We start from the raw sequence: 25,344 nt of genomic DNA on the forward strand, positions 1-25,344 counted from the left end.
ATTATAATTGTTTATCATTTAGATTTTCAGGAAAATGTGCAAACTCTTCTCAACAAAGTAACAGAAGAATACAACAAACTCTTGGTACTTCAGTCACGATTAAGTAAGGTCTGTAAAATGGAAAATGTATTATGATGTTTGCATTTATTGTATTACCTGCTATTTTGTAATCTATTTCATCAACCAAAAATTTCTAAAATAAGTGAACATGAAAAGAAAATTAGGGAAAAGTGACATATATATATAGTATCAGTGAGCTGAAGGAATTTCTGCAATTTGAATACTCTTTACCCCTTTAGAGAGTTTTTGAAGTCATGATAAAGTTAAAATGTATATAAAATGTCAAATTGTAAACTTTGTGAAACAGTTGCATTTAATTTTACATATAACATTTTTTAAAGCAGTGAGTCTGTTTTAGAGAAAAATGTGATTAGTTGTTTAGAATATAGCTGGTTTCACATGGTGTGTTATATAAAATTTCTTTCAAGTAGTTGTTTTAGAAATGTGCACATAGAAAACTAAGAGAGTATAGATGGCATCATATAATTTATTAACTACATCAGAAAAATGACGTGTATTAGTTCTTCCTCTTTCTCTTCCCCTCCTTCTTTTTCCCATTCTATTTTACCCCCTTTCTCCTTTCCCTCTCTCTTCCTCTTTCTGTGCAATTAAAGCACAACCTTATCCAGCCTTTCCTAAAATCTATAAACCTATCCCAGTATCTTACAGATAACTATGTAGGAGGACAGGTGGATGGTGGATAGATTCAAAGCCCTTCTTTAATTCCACATTTCTCTACAATTACTAGTTTTCTTTCTCCTTCCATTCATAGCTAGATATTGAACCCTATTCAGAATCATCATACCGTTTTCTTACCAGTACCCTTAGTAGTCTAGATTTCTTGTTTTTCTGCTGCCCTTATCCTGCCTCTGAGAACCCTTCTTCTTCACTCATACTTGGGTTTCTGAGGGCTGCTAAGAAAATTAGATGGTGATGTGGTTTGGTGACACTGCATAATCATGGTCTCTGACTGCATCTGGACCCTCAGGATCACGTGACAATTCTTTTATGTTGTCATTTATTCTCTCATAGTCCCCTCAGTGGATGCTACCTAATGTTATAACTTCCCTCGAGTCATACATTCCATTTCTACTCCCCTTTTTTCTTTGCAGATGGCCTTATTTCTCATTTTTCTGTGAGTATGGGAGCTATCAGTTATAAATTATCTCATCTTGCTACCTCTAGACCATATGTATTTCTTTAAATCTGAAAATACTCTGTTTTCCTCTGTCTCAGAAGAAGTTATCCCTTTTTATAACCAAGGTTATTTTATTTCCTGTCCTTTTGTTAACATCACCTTCTGTCTCCTCTAAGATTGATAACCTGTTTCTTCCCTCCCTTCTGTGCTTTCAGCCTCTTTGTCTGTGTTTCTTATTTCTGTCTTTCTTGCCCCTTGCATATTCCTCTTGTCTCCACTATTTAGAACATAACCGGTCTTCCTTGAATCTAATATCTCCCTTTGTGGTTTTCGTTCAACTTCATTGTCATATTCTTTGAAGGAATGAATAGACTGTAGTCATAGTTTCCCATCTCTTCCTGTCTTGCTCTCTCTTCTACCCACTGTAAACAAGCTCCAAACTTATACTTCACTAAACTTTCTTTGGTGAAAGTTACCAGTGAATTCTTAATTATCAAATTTTCTTTCTGCTTTCTTACCTTCCATCCTTGTATTCTTTCAAAAATATGTTGGTTTTCCTTATGGCAGTACATAGTTGAAACTATTAAATAGTGTAGGAGGGGTTACAGTAAGCAAGTCACTACAGTGATGTTTGTCATTTTGCCTCTTTCCTTTCAGGACAGTGAGTGGGTAACAGTTTCCTTTGGTGAGACGCAAACCTCCCTTCCCCAGTGCCTGAATGTGGGAGGCTACTCTGGAACACAAACACCCACACTTGCCTCCTTAGTTCTCCCCAGACACTTCTTTCAGTTTGTTTTGAGAAAAACTTTTACCTGCCACCAGGCTTCTTCCTGGCTGAATCAGCAGAAAGGGCTATACTGTGATTAGTTAAAGGTCAATATATTTGTTTTCTGATCTCTACCTGTCGTTGACCTCTCTCTGAGCCTGGGGCCTTTCTAGGGTTCTACTAGGTAAGCTAACTGTCTGCTATAACTGTGGCTCCCTTCACGTGTGCTTTAGGCTGCTCCTTCCTCCACCCTGCTTAATCAGTATTCTGCCACACCTTTTCTGTTGAAATCTTTCTTAGTCTCTTTTATTTTTTGATTTATTATGGATTTATACCTTTTAAAGATTCATTATGATTTTAATTGAGTCATGGGGAGGGAGGAGAGATATATGTCAGAGATCATGAACATAAATGCCTACGTGAGCTCAACTCATAAAGTAAGTGAAGAAGGCCAAGTGAAAGCTGGAAAAGTGAAACCTGGAGAAAACATACCTCATCTAAAGGGGGCAGAGACTGCTCAGCTTCACATGTTGTTGTCACGTAGGAACAGGGCCCAGTGTTGTTTATTCCTTCAGTTTATCAATTTTATGTGAGGTCTTTTGCTTTTTTAAGTGTTGGGAAGTATTAAAAATAAAAAGGATTTTTCCCCCCTAATTGGGAAACAATTAGGAAGGAAAAAAAAACAAGAAAAACTGTTTGGTACCCAAAAGAATACTTCTGTAGCCTAGAATTAAAGTCAAACTTCTACTTTGCAACTGTAGGTGTAAACACATGCTCAGTGTTATCTTGAACTAGTTTTCTTTTTAATTCTGTTATTTTTTTATTTTGTAGTATTAACTACTTTCTTAGAATATTTTCTTCCCTTAGCTTCTGTGGCTTCAATTCTGCGGCTTTTTAAGCCTTCATTGTGGGTTTTGCCCACCCATTTATAGTCACCAAGAATCTGTGCTTGATCTGCTAATTATGCTGTATGCTGCCTTCATTCACTTCCATGGCTTCCAGATCTCTGTGTCTAGTCAGTTCTTACTCCTGAGCTGCAGAGTCGTATATCTAATTGGATATCTGTACTCGAGTATCCTTTATGTATGTCTCAGTCGATATTGAAATTGAATTTATTAATTTCTTCCCCTTAAACCAGCTTCTCTCCCTTCTCAGTTTTGAAGAGTGACATTCAACCAGAAACTTGAGGATCATATCATCCTAGACAATTCTCTCCCCTAACTCCTGATCTCACATCATACTGAAATACACTCTGAAGGGAGTACAAAAGAAATGAAAGATGTATACCTTGTTCTCATTCAGTTATTCAGCCAGTAATTTTTATTTGCTAATTATATGCTAGGTTGTACTGTGTACTGGGAATAAAGCAGTATACAGTGTAAATAGTTACTAGACAGAAGGAATTGATAAATTGATGGACTTCATAGGCTAATTCAAGAAATATGTATGTATATGTATGTATGTGTGTGTATATATATATATATATATATATATATATATATAAAATAGTTATCCAAGGCAACATTTAATTAGTATTCAAAAGCGAAGTACTTTTGGGACTCCCTGGCGGTCCAGTGGTGTTAAGACTCTGTGTTTCCACTGCAAGGGGCATGGGTTCGATCCCTGGTCGGGGAACTCCAATCCACGTGCTGCAAGGTGCAGCCAAAAAAATAAAAAATAAAATAAAAGCCAAGTACTTTTGGAATTAAGCAAATATGTAGATGAGTATAGGTGCAAATAATTGAGGAAGAATTCTTGGAGGAAGTGGGACTTGAATTGGACCATGAAAGATGTGTAGGTTTACGTAAGGAAGAGGAAGGGGAATAGCATTCCAGGTGGAAGAGGTGATATGATCAAAGTCTTGGAGGTGTAAGTGCGATATGTTAGGGACATATTGCTAAAAGAGTAATGGACTTTAAGATTAGAGAGGTTAGACTGTACCAAACTTTGAATGCTAGGTGACACTTTTGTGGACATTAAAAAGCTGTTGGAGGGGCTTCCCTGGTGGCGCAGTGGTTGAGAGTCCACCTGCCGATGCAGGGGACACGGGTTCTTGCACCGGTCCGGGAAGATCCCACATGCCATGGAGTGGCTGGGCCCGTGAGCCGTGGTCACTGGGCCTGCGTGTCCGGAGCCTGTGCTCCACAACAGGAGAGGCCCAACAGTGAGAGGCCCGCGTAATGCAAAAAAAAAAAAAAAAAGCTGTTGGAGATTTGTGATCACGATCTAGACATCATGAAGTTGAACTTTTAGGGAGATTAGTCTGGTGGCAGTGGGAGGTAGGAAATAAGAAGGGACGATTCATAAGATATTTTAAGGAAGGACCTAAAGAATTTGGTAGTCAGTTGATATGGAAGTAAAAAGAGAGGAACAAGACCAAGACAACTCATTATTTTTTTCATTCCCTGTATCAGTGAAACTTACACCTTACATGTCTGTATAATAAGGCAGAGTATGGGTGTGCTGAGGGTCCCTAAGACCACTCCTCAGTTCAGTGGTTCACCAGAAGAACTCACAGGATTCAACATAATAGTGGTACTCAAGGCTAAGATTTATTACTGCAAAAGGATACAAAGCAAAATCAGCCCCATAAAGGTTTGAAAAGGAGCATGGGGCAAAGTCTGGAGGAAATAGGCACAAACTTCTAAAATTCTCTCCTAGTGGAGTCACAGGAAGACACACTTCATTCCTCTTGCAGTTGTGACGATACGTGCTAAGTTTTGACTACTAAGGAAGCTCACCTAAGGCTAGGAAACCATGGTTCTTTTTTATTAGGTGTCAGCCAAATGGGCATCCTCTGCCAGAACATACCAAATTCAGACTTCCAGGAAGAAAGCATGTGTTCAGCATAAACCATATTGCTTGTACATGAGACTCCCTTACAATTTAGGGGAACTTTTATATTAGTGTAGAGAACCGTCTACCAGCTAAGTTTCCAGATGCCAGCCAAGGGGCAGACTTGTAAGCAGGCCTTTTTAAAGAGATAGAAATCTCACAACTTCTGTGTTAACTCTTTTCTGCACAATAGATAAAAAAGTGAATTTCACATTTTATCCCAGCAAGTTGGCTACAACTGTAGAGGCATCCCAGACGTTGGTTGGGATGAGTCAGTCGGCCGTACATCACTGCTTAATCTGTTAGCCTCATCTACTAATTCTCTTCCTCATTTTAGCCATATTGAAATACTTAGAGTTTCCAGAATACACCCATATCTTTCAGACCCCTGGGGCTTTTTTGCATGCTGTTTTTTCTGTCTAACACTGTCCTTCCCCCTCCGATTTGCTTAGTGTATTCCTACTTATAATTCCAGTTGGTTCAAATGTTATTTCTTTTGTGTCACCTTTTTTATTTTTAAACATCTTTATTGGAGTATAATTGCTTTACAATGGTGTGTTAATTTCTGCTTTATAACAAAGTGAATCAGCTATACATATACATATATCCCCATATCTCCTTCCTCTTGCATCTCCCTCCCACCCTTCCTATCCCACCCCTCTAGGTTGTCACAAATCACCCAGCTGATCTCCCTGTGCTATGCGGCTGCTTCCCACTAGCTAGTACATTTGGTGGTATATATATGTCCATGCCACTCTCTCACTTCGTCGTTTGTGTCATCTTCTTTACCTATCCTCCTAGACTAGAAATTTCTCCCTCCATTCTCTTAATATCTGTACTTTTTTTTTGCACCTACCTTTCTCCGTTATTTTAAATACCTGATTACCTTCCTTTCTTTCCTGTTCCATTCTTCAGAATCAGGAAGTCTTCTCTTTATTTCCATTTCCTCTTCTTAGCACAGTGCTTTGTTTAGCACATGGTAAAGGCTTACTATATGTTTACTGAATGAATTAAGTGACAGTATAGAAAGGTTGAGCTGTAAACTGAAGTATTTACCTGATGGGCTTTATTTTCTCTAGGAAGTAGGAGGCAAGATCCTTGGTTGAAATGTACACAGCGGGTAGGAGTGAGGTAGAGGACGTGATAAGAGTAGTACCAACTGAAATAGCTTTCATGGGAAATAGCTTTTATCCTGTTGCTCACCTCCTTCTACAGTATCCTTTGTTCATCTAGTATAGCAAGTCCAAACTCATCCCTTGCTTTTACGGTGCTCTTTATACCTACCTGTCTTACTTATCTGGCGCAATTTCCCCCGTCCCTCAAGATCATTGTCTTCACTACTTACAGCAGGTCATTCTTTCACAAATGTTCTTATTCTTTCTTCCATGTAAACTTTCCTAATCATTGCCCAAAATGTTGGAGGCCCAAATAAAATTTGACTTCCTCCATAATTACTCAGATCCACATCAGTCTTTCTTCTGTTATTGCCCTTTAGTCAAACATTATAGTTTAATGCTTCTCTAATTGTTTAATTTTACTTCCCCAATTAGTTGATGAATTCTGTGAGGGCAGATACACCTTTTTTTTTTTTTTTTTTTTTACTCTTTTTATATTCTTACTCTCCCTTGTCACAATACTGGCCACATAGTAGACCGATTATTAAATATTTGAGGAATGACTGAATTAATACACACGCATCTGACATATTGCTGCCTAGTTTTAATAATTAAGGAAATAAGCTGAGGTTTATCTGTTTTTGCTGTTTTCCTTCCTTTTATATAAAGAACAGCATACATTTGTCAGTTACCTTGTTGTATGTGAGGTATATCCAGAGTTTAATAGCAGAAATAGGTATGTTATTAAGTATTGATAATATAAAATTTACTGTGTATGAGTTGAAATTTCAGAGATCAAGTCATACTTTAAATATTATTGTGAACTTTATACCAAATTCTGTGCAGCTCCTATTTTTATAGTAAAATGAAATTCCTTCTGGTTATGAAAGAACATTATGTTTACTAATATAATATCAATGCTGTGAAGGGAATGGGATGTGAGTCACTGTGTCAAAAGAGAGCGTGGAATAACTTGGAAGGGAAAATATTTGTATTAGAGTGTCACAATTTTAGGTGATTTTGGAGGAAACATTTTAAAGGTAAAGTTGCTTTTATATAGTTTTCACAATCCTGGGTCATATATTTATGTCACTGCTTTTCTTCTGTTATTTTCAATAGATTCAAAGACAGCAGACAGGTGATGTGAAACTTGAATTTGCAGAAGAAAACCTACCAAAAGAGGAAACAGACTTTTTGTCAACCCATCCTCAGATGACAGATTTTCAAGACACTGGTAAATTTTGATTATATACTGTAATGTGGTGTTTTTATACCAAATGTTCAGTAATTTGATTTTTTACTTTAAAATTTGAGACAACATAGTGCATTGGGCATTTCACCGTAACCCTCTTTGGTCTCAGTTTTCTCATCCTTAGAATGAAAGATTTAGACTACTCATGTCTTCCCACTTCTTACATTCTCTGGTTATACATTATTTTCAATTTAAAGACATAAAATTGGTAGTTTTAGGGGTAGTGCCGCCATGAAGATAGAAGAAATGATCTTGAATTACACTATTCATGTTTTCTTGTTATCATAAGTCTAAATGAGTTTAAATTGATACCTGAGTTATTACTACTAAAAAACATTTTTCAAAGAAGAATTAATATTTTCTGTACATTCAAAACAGTGACTGGTATTTCACTAAGAAATTTGTATTGAAATGTGCATTTTCTTCCATTCATGTAACTCAGATGTTTGTCATAAAAGAAAGTTATCTGCTCTGCAAGATACTGAAAAAATTAAACAACTTGAAGGACAAGTTCAAGAATTAGAAAACCTCGTATCCTCTTTGCAGCAGCAACTGAAAGAAACTGAAGAAAACTATGGGGCAGAGATTCATTCTTTGCAGGAAAGGCTACAAGCTGTTAATGAGTTTACAGTTCAGCCAAGGTATCCATCTACTTATAATTTCATTCAATAGTATTTGTAGCTTAGTAACAATCATAGTATGGTTGTTTTAAGAAAAAAGTGTAACTTAAGCAAATTTGCTTGAAAGAGATGGGCTATAGCATTGCCAAGAAATAAGAACAGGAGATAATTCTTCATCTCTGAAATGTGTGAAGTAAATGTTAATGTAAACCACATACATTTTATAATAGGAATTTTACTTACACCTTTATTTTATAAAGATGCTTGTTGTTATGAATATGCTAAGTTAAATCAGGCGGTGTGCATGTTACTTGTTTATTGTATGTCCAGTCTTTGCTACTTTGATATGGGGAGTACACAAAGAATATAAGATATGATCATTCCAGTCATACTGGACTTTCTTCACTTGGTTGTCTAATGCTCAGATTCACCATGTCCAAAATACAACTCGATCTTCCCCTCAAAATTTGCTCCTCTGCAGCCATCTAATTCCATCTCTGGTGACTCCTCTTTCAAACCTCACTTCCAGTCTATCAAGAAATGCTGTTATCTCAACTTAAAAAATAAATCTAAACTGTACCACTTCTCATCCCCTGGTCCCTGCCATCATCATGTCTTACTTGGATTACTGCAACAATGGATCTCCTTGCTTCTACTCTAACTCTTCCCTAAAGTTTGTTCTCAACACAGTTCTAAAACTTTGCTTTTAAAATTTAAGACAAATCATGCTGTTCTAGTGCTCCTCTGTCCTTACTGTGCCTTACTTGGACCTATATAATGGGTCCCTGTTTATCTCTCTGAATTTATCTCCTGCGGACTTGCTTGTCACTTACTATTGTAAAGCCACATAATCTCCTCGAGATACTCAAACCATCAGTATGCTTCTGCCTTATGAATTTCTCTCTCATTGCTGTTCCTCTACCTGGAATGATATTTCTCTAGTTATTTCCATGCCCAACACACTTACCTCCTTTGGGTCTTTACTCAAATGTCATGTTCTCATGAGGCCTATCCTGATCACCCTATTGAAATTAAAATCATCCCTTATAACTCTGTATATGAATTTCCTGCTTCATTTTTCTATATTAACTGTTTTATATATTTAAAACTATATATTTATATAAAATAAAAACAAGTCTATATTATATTTGGAGGGGAGGTTTATTTATTTGTTTTTGTTATCTGTCCCCTGTGAAGGAGTTCAAGCTTTGTAAGGGGATTTTTGTTTATTTATTCACTGTATCCCAAACCCTATAATAATTCCCTATGCATAGTAGGTGCTCAATAAATATTTGTTAAATGAATGAACAGTTTATAATTTAGTAGGGAAGTGTGCTGTAGTATGTAACTAGCTCTATAAAGTCCTCAGAGATTTAACCTAACTTTGACTGGCTCTGCTGCTCTAAGAGTAATGCCTCTATAGGCACTTGTTATTGGAACCTAAAGACAAGGGGGTTTTTTGTTTTGTTTTGGGTTTTTTTGGAGACAAAATACTGAATTTCCACACTTCTTCGGAAGCATTCTGTTTCTCCATCTTTTATTCAGGGTCTGTATGTAGGCTTTGGAATTGTTTATCCAGCATTGGCACAGCCTTATAAGGCTTCCATTTTATTTGAGGTCAGTGGTTCCCAAACTTTACCATGCATTAAAAACATTGGAGGTTTTTGAAATTATTAGTGTTTGAAATTATTATTTTTTCATTGTTATTATTGAAATTACAGGTTACTGGATTTTACATTTGAAGAGTTAGATTCAGTAGCTTAGAGATGGATTCTGGTCATTTGTATTTGTAACAAGGTAATTCTGAAGCGGGCAGTCCATAGATTGATATTTGGAAACTATTACTTTAGGTTTTTTGATAAGAAAGAAAATAGGTATATAGCAAGAACTCTTTCATAACCACTTACAGTATTTCAAGTTTCCTTCCTTTAATTAGTGATGTTTTCTCTCCAAAGCATGAAGAAAAGGAAGTTTTCTGGAAGTGTAGACCTACTTTGCTGTTCTTGCACTTGGGCTTTTTGCCAGCTCATCATGCTTTTTTAGAGTTTCTCTAATAATCACTGGAAATGTATTAATACCTTTCAACTAAAACCATTAGTTTTCTCCCACCCTGCAAAAATGAGGCTTATTGACTGCCATGTTCACTCCTATGAACATGTATTTAAAGTTATTTCTTGTTGGGCTTCCCTGGTGGTGCAGTGGTTGAGAGTCCGCCTGCCGATGCAGGGGACACGGGTTTGTGCCCCGGTCTGGGAGGATCCCACGTGCCGCGGAGCGGCTGGGCCCGTGAGCCATGGCCGCTGAGCCTGCGCGTCCAGAGCCTGTGCTCCGCAACGGGAGAGGCCACAACAGTGAGAGGCCCACGTACCAAAAAAAAAAAAAAAAAAAAAGTTAATACTTATAAACAGCTCCATGTCATGCTTTTGTAGTAGACTTTATACAATGGCATAAAATTCAGGGATAATCTGTTAAAATATTCTATCATTTAATTCTGCTGCTTTATTTTTAATCAGTCAAAAATATGACTTAAGTTACAATACCTGTAACTCTTGACCTGTCATTCTTGTTTCCATTGCCCCAATACACATTTTATGCATGCTGTAAATTTGGACTAACAGTAAAATTTACACACAACACTAATTCTTTCATCCTCTTTTATTTATTTTTAGCTTTTCCATTGATTCAATGGTAATTACTGAATCTGATGTACAGAAAACAGTATATCCTGGAAGTTGTCTAAAACAGAACATCGATGGTGCAACAGAGGTATTATATCTTTAAACTGTTATGTACACTGATTTTATTTTTGTTACTATCATTTTTATGTCTGTGGTTTAATAATTATCCAATAAATAGTTGCTAAGAATTAAGTATAGTAAATATGAGGATAATACATTATGTAAAAGACCCAGAAGAATATATAAGTGAAGAAATTTGATGTACTTTCATAGCATAGGAAAAACAGAAGAAAGTTAAAATTGAGAGGTGTTTTTTCCCCCTAAATACATTCTAGTTTAAAATTTGTCTTGTTTTATATAACATGGGGTGTATTACAAATTAGTTTCAGTGCCCTGAACTTTATAACAAATTAGTTCCAGAAAAGAGAAACAGCTTTCCTTCCTACCATGGGGAATTGAACTAGGCTGTCTCTGGAATAGTATTTAGGAATTCCCAAAATTCGGTATGCTAGGGCTGGGACATTGGATGAGGCTTTCTTCAGCACAGGCCATATGCTATAGAAAAGCCCCTCATCTTTTACAGTATATCTCATCTAGCTAAACCACCTTTTGCCTCTCCTCAGCACTGTATATATTCCCAGTTTGTGGCCACTTTTCTCAAACATAACTGTAAAACCCTGATCTTCACTCAGTAAATTTTTAGTTCTTAAGTCCTACAGAAAAAGATCATTGCTGTCTCTCATTCTGGATATAGAAGAGAGACATTGGCCACATTCTCAATTCTTCCACATTCATCCCACATGGAATATCTGTTTGGATGACATTCAGATAATTGGTAAATAAAGAAGTACTTTCTTGCCAAGAACATGTTTACATTTAAATAACCATTCTTCTTTTTTCTGTTTATAAAAGTAATTTGTATTTGTAGAAAACTGGATACTATTAATAAGTACCAAGAAGAAAAGAAATTTGTTTATAATGTCATGAGCAAAGATAGCCACTGTTAACATTATTTAAAATTAAATACATGCACATCTTATTAATTATATTTAAGAAGTATCTTTTCCCCACTCTAGAACTGTGTGTTAGTAATTATAAATATATTTCTCACTTTGCATCTTTGTTAAGTTCACTGTAGTAAGTACAATTATTTAGTAGAATTGTACACTAGAATTATTCACTATAATTATTTTTAATAAAGGGAGCAGAAATTTATTTATTAAAATTTTTCAGAAGCTTTCTAAAAAATAGTAATCTTTTGAAGATATTTGAGAGTAGAAGTTTAAAAATAAGTGGTGTATAATTAGTGTAAATAAACATGTCATATTTTGCTTTTTAATTCAGTTTTCTGGTGAATTTGGAGTGAAACAGGAAACAAATATGGTTAAGTTGCTGGAAAAACAGTACCAAGAACGATTAGAAGAAGAAGTAGCTAAGGTAAGTTTATAGTTTATTTGGAAGGTTATTGTGGTCTGTATTCCCTTTTAGCCTTCAAAAAATATACGTTTTATTGGTGGTAATGCACTTTATTTTTTGTTGTAAATTTTATACATAGCTCATTTAAGTTGTCAAATACTGGTATTAACCACAATTGCCTTTGAATGGAATTTTCTGTGAATTTTTCTTTTGAGTAACGCATTCTTCTCTTGATGTAGAATAGTAATTAGAAACTTTTCAGAGTTATAAATTTGTTAACCTTGTGAGTAGTACCATAGGAAAGAGTTTGGCCTTCCTTAAAGGTGGGGGATATGGTAGGAAGTGAGAAAAGTGCTTGGTCTTCTATGTATTACCTTTGCCTACCTCCTCCCAGAGAAGTTACTGTGATGTTAATGACTGTAGATGCTGTTGGCTGCTATGCCCAGAGCTATTCTTGTAATCTCCTGAGCACGGAGCATATCACCTAGTATACCGTTATGATTCCATTTCTTTTGTCTCTGTATTCTCTTTTAAAATACTTACACCTAATTGGGTTCTTATTTTGGAACAGTTGAATTCTGAGTTTGTCTGCTTGTTTTTTATAATATTTAAATTGTTACAGTGTAACAATCATAGTGGAGTATATGCATTTTAAAGTGGAAGGAGTGACAGAATTTACAGGAAATGCATAAGGAATTAGTTTAAACATAAATTAGATGAGGAGGTCAAGACTCAAGGAAATATGTGGACCATAAAGACCTACTCACTTCTATATCTGAATTGAATATTTAATTCACAGTAAAAAGTGAGGCACCATCACTTTTTTTTTTTTTTTTTGCGGTACGCGGGCCTCTCACCGCTGCGGCCTCTCCCGTTGCGGAGCACAGGCTCCGGACGCGCAGGCCCAGCGGCCATGGCTCACGGGCCCAGCCGCTCCGCGGCATGTGGGATCTTCCTGGTCCGGGGCATGAACCCGTGTCCCCTGCATCAGCAGGCGGACTCCCAACCACTGCGCCACCAGGGAAGCCCTCCATCACTTTTATATGGCTCTCACTATCTAGTTCTTTTAGAGACTTGCAGGTTTTCTTTTGTACTTAACCTTTTACATAAATTTCTCAAGTGAAATGTTTATAGCAGAGCATCATAGTATAGTAGTTAAGAACATGAGGTTTGGTATAGGATTTACCATGCTTTAAATTCTTGTTCTGCTTTACTAGATTTGTGATCTTAGGAAAGTTACTTAAGTTTTCAATCTCGGCTCCCTCTATGTTAAAGGAGGAGAATAATAGAAATAATAGTAATTCTTGTGAAGATTCAATGAACTAATACATATAAAGCACCTAGAAGATAGTAAAGACTCATAAGTGACATTTTTAAAGTAGTCTTACTACTATGATAATGGTGATGATATAAATCTGTTTTGTGAAGCATCATTTATCCAAGCTGATAGCAGATTACCAAAGTACAGGTCAGTGAAAACTGTTCCAAAGGCAGCCAAGGTACTGTGATCCAAGAGACAACATTTGATGGCCCAGCTTGATCCTAGAATAGTATAGATGGTTTATATTAGTCACCAGTACAGACAGGATTATGCTCTACCCTATAACCCTCACATACGATATTAGAAAAAGACTGAGAAAAAAAAAAAAAAAAAGAAAAAGACTGAGAAACATTGTTTTAAAAGCACAGGGTATATAGAAGAAGCCAGTAGAGGTAGTGATTCCCAACATAGATAACATTAGATTCAGCCTGTGATTTGGGTAGGTACTACTGAAAAAATAGACATTCATTAACATTTCACTGCCAGGCAGTATTCTGAATGCTAGGGTATAACAGAGGAAAAAGAAATGAAATCATTACTCCTATAGACCTTACATTCTAGTTGGTGCAAATAGACAATATACAGATGGTAGTAAATACTATGAAGAAAAAAATGAACCAGGGTAATAGGACAAGGAAATTCCATGGGGAGTGAGATGATGTTATTTTATATAGGGTAATCACAGAAGACCTCACTTTTGAAGTGTCATTAGGGGAGATTCCAGATGGAAGTGAGAGAGTGAATCGTGAAGATAACAGATTGAGCACCTTTTAAGAAAGTGGGATGCAAAAGAAAAAGTCAACAGTTCTCCAGTGGATGTCTTCAAGAGGTGTCCAAGGAGAACTGGCAAGAGTGTGAAGGTCACCTGCCCAACTGCCAGCTTTGCCAAGTTGGAGGATGGTTTGATTCAGTCTTGCCACCTCTGTATTCATGGGTTCCATTTGGAGAAATATTGTGAAGTCCTGGTACAGATTTATCTCCTCAGCAGACCTTAACTAGATATAAGAAGAAGAAATACAGGGAAAGAGGGGCAAGGACTTGCCCTTCAAGGTAAGATAATACTGCAGGTAATTTGACCTAAGCAAATGGAAGAATGGAGTTACTGTTTACTTAGGTGTTGGACTTAGGATGAGAAAGAACGCAAAGGAGTAGTTTCTGGAGAGGAGTGGGTGACTTAAGGATTCAGCTTTCCCGTTATATGCAAAACACTTATTAAATGTGTAAATATAAGTGTTAAGGAAGTGATTGGATATATAAATCTAGAGTTCAGGAACTAAGATAAAACTAGACATGTAAATACAGTAGTTAGTATCTAGTTAGTATCTAGTGTTTTTCAAGCTATGAGATATAACTTCTTTTTAAGTCATGAAATCAATTTATTGGTTTGGGACCAGGATTTTAATATTAATGGAAAAGTTCAATTATATAAAACATATACACACAAGTACCTATGTATGCTTTGGGTCACAATGTAAAATGTTTTTTTATTGTTGTTGTATGTGTATGTTTACCATGGTTGCAGTGAAAAATATTGAAAAAAATTAATATAGTGAGTGTAAATAGAGCAGGGACCTGGGAACTGAGCCTAGAGAATGCCGATGTTTAATGCTTTTCTTTTATTTATTTATTTATTTATTTATTTTTAGCTGCATTGGGTCTTCGTTGCTGCACGCAGCCTTCCTCTAGTTGCAGTGAGTGGGGGCTACTCATCGTTGTGGTGCACGGGCTTCTCGTTGCGGTGGCTTCTCTTGCTGCGGAGCATGGGCTCTAGATCTCAGGCTCAGTAGTTATGGCGCATGGGCTTAGTTGCTCCGCAACACGTGGGATCTTCCTGGACCAGGGCTCAAACCTGTGTCCCCTGCATTGGCAGGAGGATTCTTAACCACTGTGCCACCAGGGAAGCCCAATGCCGATGTTTAGAGGTCAGAGAAATGAGGAAGAACAAAGGAGGTGAAGGAGTGGTAAATTAAATATGGAAAGGACAAACAATTGCATCACAGAAGCCAATAATAAAAGTGTATCAAGAAGAGAATGTATTAAACTGTCAGATGTTTCTGATAAATCAAGAAAGATTAGAAGTGCAAATAAATCATTGGATTTTACAATGTGAAATCATTGGTGACTTTCACAAGAACACATTTGATGGGATGGTAAAGACAAACTGATTACATTGGATTTGAGAGAGAGTGAAGGAGAAGAATGAGGAATTATTTTGAGTCGTACTTGAAAGAGGAGAAGTACAGTGGTAGCTAAAGGGTGATGTAGGGAGTCAAGTAGTGGATTTTGGTTGTTGCTGGTTTGTTTTTGTTTAAGATCAAGGATATCACATTGTATTTCTGTGCTAATAGAAGTGATTGAGGAGAAAGGGAAAAAAATAGCTGATTAAAGAGAGAGGAACAGTTGCTGGAGCAATGTCCTTGAGTAGATGAGAAGAGATGCAGTCCCCTGAAAAGTTGCCATTAGATAGGAGCATGGTAGTTTTAATCCATTAAAACAGGAAGGAAGGTAAGAATATTTGACTCATGATTCGGGTATGTTTTCAGATGCAGTATTTGGAGACTGTGGAAGTTCTTCTCTGATTTCTTCTGTTTTCTCAGTAAAATAAAAAGCAAAGTCGGCACCTGAGAATGAGAAAGGAAGAGAAGATGTTGGAGCTTTAAGGAGAAAACTAGAAAACAAAGGGCTAAGAGGAGGAATAAGCAATGGAAAAGACAAGGGAAACTGAGTAGAATCACCCAGTATCACTAATGGCTCATTTCAAGGGTAGTGGTTGTGAATTTAAAATGAGACCAGTCAGCTTGGTTTATTATTTTTCTCCTCAATTAAGTTCAGCTACACCCACACAGAGTAGGCAGAGTTAATTGTAAACACAGGTGAAATTTGGTTAGATGGTATGGTGGTGAATAGAAAGGAGAGAATTACAAGGTAGTTGAGTCTGGTTTTTTGTTTGTTTCAAACCACACAGTTCTTTTCATTATTTGTTATCCATTTCTAATCTAAATGAATATACAAAAGAAAGTGATCTTTATGATACCAGTTTTTCAGAATTTCAAAAGTTTGTTTTGTGACTTAACATATGGTCAGGTTTTTGTTGTTTGCTTGTAATCATCCTTATTGAGGTGTAATTTACATGAAATTTACATTCCCTAATTATAAGTGCAAAATTTAGTGAATTTTAACAAATGTTTGCATGTATGAAACCAACACCACAATCAAGATTTAAAACATTTTCATCACCTCCAAAGTGTTTTCATGTCCCTTTGGAGCCAGTCTTCTCCATTTTATATTGTTGGGTTCTACAATATTTAATAATACTTTGCCAAGACTGTTTGGGGAATTCCCAGGTTCAGTCCCTGGTGGGGAACTAGTATCCCACAAACTACATGGTGTGGCTGAGAAAAAAAGAATATTTGTCTGTGTTTTGTTTTCATTAGGAACGTTATCCCTAGCTTTATTTTCTTATAATGTCTTTGGTTTTGATATTAGGATAATGCTGGTCTTATAAAATGCTGAAATATATTCCCTCTTCTATTTCCAGGAAGAATTTATGTCGTACTGGTATTATTTCAGACTTAAATATTTTGTAGAATTAGATAATGAATCTTACTGGGCCTAGAGTTTACCTTGTTGGAAGTTTTTTTTTTTTTTAAACTGAATTCAGTTTCTTTAATAGATTCTGTTATTTTCAGGTGCTGTATTTATTTTAGAGTGAGCTTTGGTAGTTTGTGTCACTCAAAGAATTGGTCCATTTCATCTAAGCTGTTGAATTTATTGTTGGTAGAGCTGTTTATAGTATCCCTTTATCATTTAATGGCTGTGGGATCTGAATGTTATCTGTACTTTCTCACCTTTTTCCTTGTCAGTGTAGCTAGAAGTTTATTGATGATATTGATATTTCAAAGGATCCAGCTTTTGGGTTTTTTAAAATTGTTTTTGTTTTATTTTCATTGGTTGTTGTTCTTTATTTTTTGCTTGTTTCTGTTTGTTTTGGGTTTAATTTGCTCTTCTTTTTCTAGTTTCCTAAAAGACCTTTCTTCTTTTCCAATATATGCATTTAATGGTATAAGTTTCCCTTTAAGTTTTTCTTTAAGCTGCATTCCACAAATTTTCATTCAGTCCAAATCTTTTATTTCTCTTTTGACCTCCTTTTTGATTCATAGGTTATTTAGAAATAGGTTGTTTGATATCCATATCTTTGGGATTTTCAGATATCTTCCTATTGATTGATTTGATTAATATAATAATTTTTAATTCCTTCATGGTTGGGCATACCTTGTATGATTTCAGTTCATTTAAATTTGTTGCCCCAAATATGTTCTATGTGCTTGGATACTCCAAGCATACTTGAAAAGAATGTGTATTCTGCTGTTTTTCACACTTTGTTTCCCTTTGGTGTTATTTCCCTTCAGCCTGAAAAACGTCCTTTAGCGTTTGTGAGTAGTACCATAGGAAAGAGTTTGGCCTTCCTTAAAGGTGGGGGATATGGTAGGAAGTGAGAAAAGTGCTTGGTCTTCTATGTATTACCTTTGCTGAGTCCATTACTGAGTCCAAGCTCGCTCTGCTCACTGCACAACAGGCCAGTAAATCAGGAGATGAGGTGTTGAGGCAAGAAATACAACTTTATTCGGAAAGCCGGCAGACCGAGAAGATGGCAAGACTATTGTCTCCAAAAAACCATCTTATTGGGGTTTGGATGCCAGTTTCTTTTAAGAACAGAGAGTGGGAAGAGGTGGGGAAGTAAAGTAAAAAGGCGGTAAGTCTTACAGATATCTCATGGAATGGCCAGCCTCAGGGAAGGGATGTGTTAATTTCTTCTTTTCTGCAGCCATTCACAGGTGGGCAGGGTCAGATTGTCTCCCTGTGAGCTGAACAAAGGCACTTTAGTTTCACATTCAGGCAGAGGGCAGGGTTCCCTGAGGCAGGCCATTATGTATGATTATAATGACAAAAGCAACAAAAAGCAAAGGTTAAAGTAAAAGAAACAGATTGAAAGGTGGAGTCAAAATTGGCTCTTCCCTGTTACACTCAAGGAAATCAGAAAGAATATGCCCAATGATATGGTTTAAAAGATTTAATAACAGTGGTGTTTAGTGTTAAGAATGGATTCAGTCTGAATGTCAACATAGAGAATTGATCAAATGAATTTATAGTACATATGTATAATTTGAAACTTTAAAGCCATTTAAAATTATATAGAAATGTATTTCTTGACTTAAAGATATTTAAATTTCTATACCAAACATTTATTGCTGTAATGGTAAGAAAAAAATTTTTACAATTATTGATTTTTAAAAGGCAGGCAGTAAAATACTTTGACAGTAGATTCATTGTAAAATAGAGAATCTTTATCTCCTTATCACTTTATCCTAGGATTTCTTTTAGTTTAAAAGCATGAGGCCATCTTTTTACTAATTCGAGTAATTTTGAGAGGTAACTTGCTTTTTAAATTCCTGGTAGTATTTATAGATCTAATCGTTTTTTGTTTGCTTCATTTCTTTAGGTCATTGTGTCAATGAGTATAGCATTTGCTCAGCAAAGTGAACTATCTAGAATATCTGGGGAAAAAGAAGATGCTCCATCTTCAAAACAAGCATCTGTTTTCTGTCAGGAAGAACATTATTTAAATGAAATGAAATTATCACAAGGTCACTTTGGTTTTCAGACTTTTGAGGCAACAGACAAGAAATTTAAAGAATTTAAACCACTTAGTAAAGAGTTAGGAGAAGATGGAAAGGAAGTTCTGTTATCGAACAAGGGTAATCTTGATGATATACTAGAATCAAAGGACCGTGAACTGACTATTTCAGAAGAAATGTTCTCCAAAGATAAAACATTTATGGTCAGAGAATCTGTAAGTATGCTTCCTTCAGTATAAAAACTTATTTAAAAAAGTGTGGGGGCTTCCCTGGTGGCGCAGTGGTTGAGAGTCTGCCTGCCGATGCAGGGGACACAGGTTCATGACACAGGTTCGTGCCCCGGTCCGGAAAGATCCCACATGCCGCGCAGAGCGGCTGGGCCCGCGAGCCATGGCCGCTGAGCCTGCGCGTCCAGAGCCTGTGCTCCACAACGGGAGAGGCCATAACAGTGAGAGGCCCATGTACTGCAAAAAAAAAAGTGTGACTTTCCTCACTATAAAAATATTAACAGTAATACTGCTTAATGGAGAAGATAAGTATTCAATTCAGTCTCAAATTGGGATTTTTAAAGTGTAAGAATAAATGACTTAGTATTATTATTAAATAAAACTAGTCAGATTCATAGTATTCCTATTTGTCCTGTACACATTGTGCATGGTAAAACCTCATTGTAAGTTATACCTACATTAATTTTGTTTCAGTCAATTCAAGATCAGTTATACTACAATTTGGCAATATGTGTGATTAAAAGATTTGCTTAATTTAATAGGATAATATCACAAGGAAAGAGCTACCCATTTGAGAAGACAATTTAAAGCATTCTACTCTATTTATACTAATACTCTTCTTCTTTACTTATTCATTAATGGAGGATCTATCCTGTGTCTATACCTCAACTGTTTGGGCCTTTAACAGAATGTAGTAAATTCTGCTTCTTTTAAAATTATCTTAATTCAATTTTTTTTTTTTTTTGGCGATACGCGGGCCTCTCACTGTTGTGGCCTCTCCCGTTGCGGAGCACAGGCTCCAGTCGCTCAGGCTCAGCGGCCATGGCTCACGGGCCCAGCCACTCCGCGGCATGTGGGATCTTCCCGGACCGGGGCACAAACCCGTGTCCCCCGCATCGGCAGGCGAACTCTCAACCACTGCGCCACCAGGGAAGCCTCAGATTTTTTATTCATGTTCATGATAGGTTACATCTTTTTAGAGGCATATTCAATTAAAATTGTCAACTCTATGAAGTGCAAAGTTGTGAGGTAATCATGTAAACCTCTTTAATTTGCAAGCAACTGTTCAAGGCAGAATGATTTGTTTAAGTAGTAGCTCTTCAGGAATTGAGGTACTTGTTGAAACCCATTAAGGAGTGGACTTCTTATGAGAATGAGAAAGTGGAATATAAGGCTTTTATTTCCAAATAGAAATTATTGAAGCATTTCTCTGTAGTACTCTGATGACCACTGCATAATATAAATTAAAGAGATAAAATTTCTCTTTTTATAAATTTAATTTTAAAATATAAGTATTCCATTTATATTATTTCCTTATAAAATGTCAAGAGAAATAATGGAGTTATTCATTAAGAGTATAAGGAATCTTGAATGTCTTTCTTAATTCTTCTCCCTTAGATTACGTCTGAAATAACTGATAGTTACTTTGCTTTTGGAGAACAACATGTATAATGATAATAAACTAATAATTTCACATTGATTTGAAATTATAATTAAGACAGATTTTTAAAATTATTTATGTTTTAGTTTTAATAATGGGAATTTTAAAATGAGGTGCTCTGTGGGGTTAGTATTAGAATTACTTTTGTTTGTATTTAAAATATCAGTGCCGACAGATTTCCACAAAATGTTTTATGGTTGAAATTTTAATTAATTAATTAATTAATTTTTTACTGTTATAGCTCGATGATGAGATTTTGGTATCAAGTATAGATGCTTCTAGACAACTAATGTTAAATGAAGAACAGTTAGAAGATATGAGGCAGGAACTTGTACGACAATACCAAGAACATCAACAGGCAACGGAACTTTTAAGGCAGGCACACATGCGGCAGATGGAGAGACAGCGAGAAGACCAGGAACAGCTGCAAGAAGAGATCAAGAGGCTGAATAAACAATTAGCCCAGGTATGGGACCCAGAGTCCCTTTCCTCCCCAATTAAAATAGCATTGTTCTTTATATAGCTTTTTTATTTTTTTTAAGTCAGAATTATTGCCGTAATATGAATAAATACAAATATTTAACATCAGGAACAGACTCCACCAGCACAACAGCCTAAGATCTTGTTAGGGACACCTAACTCAACCTTGGAGTGCACTATCTCTCTACTGTTTGACATATCTGCCTTTTTAGGCATTGAAAAAGTGGTTACAAGGCTGTTTGTTTTTAAACATTCCATTGACCATACATGGCAAAAGTACTTTGACAGTTTTGGAAATTCTTTGTGCTGAGGTGCAGTTGATATTCAGTTTTCCCATGTTTATTTATAGTTTTGTGAGTACACCAATTAGCATCTCCAAGGTTTACCTTTATCTATCTTTATTCTATCTTTTTAATCATGAATGGAAATCGGAAGTAGTATGTTTCTGGAACTTTCTCCAGGGAAACATCTCTTCTTGATTTGAGAAATGCAGATTTACATAATGTTCTTACCACTTTCTTGACTAAATTTACATATTCCTTGGTATTTGGGAGCTGGATTCTTTTCAATTGCTGTATATAATATACTCACAAAATCATCGTAGAAAAGCAAATATTTATGTAAAAGTTCTTATAAAAACAAATTTGTTCAATTTAATTGAAAAGTTAAGGTACAACAAGAGATAACAAATAGAGAACTCTTGAAATATAGTTTCAGATATAGAATAATAGGAAAATTGGGAGTTGAACGTAAGATATATCATTTGGAAAAATTAATTACGCTTTTCTTCATTGCATTTTGTGAATTTAAACTTCTGAATTTTCAATGCAAAACTTGCATATAAAAATAATATTAATTGAACTGCAAAAATTGCTTAATATTTAGGCCTAATTAACTTTTTTTTAAGTTTCAAATTTTGCATTGAACTTTATATATGCTTTTAACCCCTAATCATGGAAGATGAAGCAGCGTAGAACCAGGGCCTGTTGGTTCCAGGGGGTTAAAAGAAGTCTGCTTAATATTCCTGCTTTTTCCTTCTATCGCAAACAATATTCTCTCATGACCTTTTTTCTTATTTAGAGATCCTCAATAGATAATGAAAACCTGGTTTCAGAGAGAGAGAGGGTGCTTTTAGAGGAGCTGGAAGCACTAAAGCAGCTGTCTCTAGCTGGAAGAGAGAAGCTGTGTTGTGAGCTGCGCAACAGCAGTACGCAAACACAGGTAGTATGGACTTTGACCCACCTAGGAGCAGTGGATCCACAATGCAGTAGGATCTGTGTGTCTTTGTTGTTTGTGTGAAATGTATTTTTTATAGGTATGAGCTTAACATATTTGTGATTGTTTACGTTTAAGGTAGGTGGGGTCAAGATGCCTTACATTCCATTTAGGGTAATTTGAATCTGACAGTGGTTTAGCAACAGCTGTTGTTTCACCAAGGAGCAGAGTAACCTAACAAACTTTATTGTTGCATTATAGCATGCCTTAGCTTGAACCCATTAAAATTTTTTTCATCTGTGCACCAGACTTTTTATCTTTTTTGATAATGCTAATCTCTTGATAAAATATAGTTAAATACTCTTTCAAACAGTATCTGTTTTGCACGCAGAGGTTTCTTCTGTTTCATGTCATAACAGTATAGAAGAATGACATGCTATTTCCAAGATGACAGGTTTTCTTTCTATTTTGTCCTCTCTATCTTTTTACAAACTTAAACAGAATGCAAATGAAAACCAAGGAGAAATTGAGGAGCAGACCTTTAAAGAAAAGGAATTGGACAGAAAACCTGAAGAGGTGCCTCCTGAAATTCTGTCCACTGAAAGGTATACAGAATGCATATTTTTTCAATGTAAAGTGAGTTAAAATAGTTGTCTCAGTATTATAAACTTTATTTGTCCTTATTTTTATTTTGTACATTTATTTTATTTGTACATTGTACTCTATGTAAAAAATCAGTATTTGATGATTAAATAGACAAATTAAAAAATCTTTTGTATATAATTTTATTGGATATTGATCATATACTTCACTCAGTGAATGATAAAGCATTCTTTGGTTATTGAACCTTTCTTGATAAATTTTATTCTGCTCATATGCCATTTTTTATCCTAAAAAAAGTTGTGCTTGTGAGTTTATTCCTTCACTGTTTGGACATGCATTCAGTATAAGCCACCCCCTGGTTTGTTCATGACGAGAAAAAAAATGATTTTAGTGATAGTCTGCATTTAACTTCTTTCATGCATTTACTTTATAACAGATGAGACCTTTTAATCCACATCCCACATTTTTAGAGGAATAAATTAATGATCCGATGTTAACAAAACTTTCCCTTACTTTGATTTTATAGAGATTAATATGAAAATGAGAATAGTTACCCTACATTAATATTAGGAGTTTAAGCACAGTATTTTATTTATTTATTATTATTTTTTTAACATCTTTATTGGGGTATAATTGCTTTACAATGGTGTGTTAGTTTCTGCTTTATAACAAAGTGAATCAGTTATACATATACATATGTTCCCATATCTCTTCCCTCTTGCGTCTCCCTCCCTCCCACCCTCCCTATCCCACCCCTCCAGGCGGTCACAAAGCACCAAGCCGATATCCCTGTGCCATGCGGCTGCTTCCCACTAGCTATCTACCTTACGTTTTTTAGTGTGTATATATCCATGACTCTCTCTCACCCTGTCACAGCTCACCCTTCCCCCTCCCCATATCCTCAAGTCCATTCTCCAGTAGGTCTGTAAGCACAGTATTTTAAAATTTGTTTTGGTCAAATGAAAATAATTTCTCTAATTTAAAATTAAAACTAATATCTACTAACTTAATTTCCTCCTTTTCCAATCTGTGACTGTCAACCCTCTGTGTCCTCCTAACCTCCTTCCTCAGCTTGCATGGAGGAATTTGGCCCCTAAGATTTTGGCTTCCCCATTGGATCATCAGTATGGAACACAGTCAGTATGGAACTCAAACAAGAAAGACAGTGTATGAAAATTAGAGTTACCATGGCAATATAAAATAAACAAAATGTTTATTTTATATTATTTATCTCTAATTAGTATATTTTTAAAATTATACAGTGTTTAATTTTTAGGAATTTATGTAGTGAGTGTTGATAAATGAGTATTCCTATTTATTTCTTTTTACCATCATATTAATTTTAATCACTTCTCTTATGTAGAAATATTTTCAAATTATCCTAGTCCGGGGGTGTTTGGGGCTTGAACAAAACCTCAGAAAAAGTTATAGAAATAAAACCCTTTACTTACTTCCTACTAATAACTAAATTATTTAGAGTTTTATTTTTAATCTCCTTGCTTATGTAACCAGAGAACTTGATCTAGGTGTAAAAATAGAACTGTCTTTTTCACTTGACAAATACTGAAGGAAGACCGCTCCATTTATTACTTTGTCTTAAAATAGTTATGTCACGTGCCTGTGAAAACAGATATCCTTTAACCATCTTGTCAGTGAATCTCCCATAGTGTGAAGTTGAGAGAGAAACTGTCTTAAGTCAGAGGACCTTTAACATGAAAGTTTCTTATTTTGTCTCCATGTATTAAATATATAGTTTGCCACTGTAGTACCTTTGTTGAATTAAGCTGTTAGGACAAGAGAGTTGTTTAGTTATTCAAAAGGTTAATCAGTTCACCTTCTGAGTCACCGTTTATGGAAGTATATTTCTTGACACATGAAGATGTTTGTGTTGAGGAAAAATGAAAGCTTATGAAAACACTTTGTCCAGGATAATCCAATTTTTGTTTTTAAAATGTCTGTATTTATGAGAGAGGAAGAGGAGGGAAAATGTCTAGAAGGCTAGGCATTAAAATGTTAACCGTGATTATCTGTGAGTACTAAGATATTTTGGTGGGTGGTTAGGAGCATTTTTTAAAATTTTTAAAATAAGAATGTATTACCTATAAAAAACGAGAGATGCACTATTAATTCCATTTGGTTGAAAATAGGTTCCTTCTCCTGGCTGAAATGAGTGTGGTATATGTAACTTGAGAAGTTTCTGTCTCTGGAGCAGATAAAATAATCAACTGCTTGGGGTATATTACCTCTGGTGTTAGCAGATAATGAAATTGTACTATAGACCTTTTTAAAAACAGGTCTCTGCCTGTTTTTGTAATTTAACCATGTAGATCATCACCATTAAGGTATAGAAATACAAGCATATTTTTTTCTGGTGGAATTTTTGAATTTATTTTAAAATATATTATTTAACATAAAAGAAGATTAAATGTAAAATATATAAGAGTAACCATCAATGGTATTACCAGCTCAATAACTTGCATGTGCTTAGGTACTGCCACACTTTTTAAAACTGAAATTTTGCATCTCCCTAAAATTTTCTTC

General features: G+C 35.6%; 1 protein-coding gene across 13 annotated transcripts in view; it reads left to right on the plus strand.

Moving 5' to 3' along the window:
- AKAP9 (A-kinase anchoring protein 9) overlaps window positions 1-25,344 on the plus strand; it is a 145,547-nt gene that overhangs the window by 55,482 nt on the left and 64,721 nt on the right. For 12 of the 13 annotated variants that reach the window (XM_027102407.1, XM_027102410.1, XM_027102405.1 and 9 more), the window contains 9 exons: window positions 23-108; window positions 7,034-7,148; window positions 7,609-7,807; window positions 10,456-10,552; window positions 11,809-11,901; window positions 18,702-19,052; window positions 20,747-20,971; window positions 22,066-22,206; window positions 22,702-22,805. In XM_027102407.1, coding sequence (XP_026958208.1) covers window positions 23-108; window positions 7,034-7,148; window positions 7,609-7,807; window positions 10,456-10,552; window positions 11,809-11,901; window positions 18,702-19,052; window positions 20,747-20,971; window positions 22,066-22,206; window positions 22,702-22,805 — 1,411 coding nt within the window. The remainder of the gene's footprint in view (window positions 1-22; window positions 109-7,033; window positions 7,149-7,608; window positions 7,808-10,455; window positions 10,553-11,808; window positions 11,902-18,701; window positions 19,053-20,746; window positions 20,972-22,065; window positions 22,207-22,701; window positions 22,806-25,344) is intronic. The other variant, XM_027102409.1, reaches the window with a different exon arrangement.

This window comes from Aethalodelphis obliquidens, unplaced genomic scaffold (genome assembly GCF_003676395.1).
Source record: "Aethalodelphis obliquidens isolate GAN/ISIS:26980383/991018 unplaced genomic scaffold, ASM367639v1 scaffold5, whole genome shotgun sequence".
Taxonomy (NCBI): domain Eukaryota; kingdom Metazoa; phylum Chordata; class Mammalia; order Artiodactyla; family Delphinidae; genus Aethalodelphis; species Aethalodelphis obliquidens.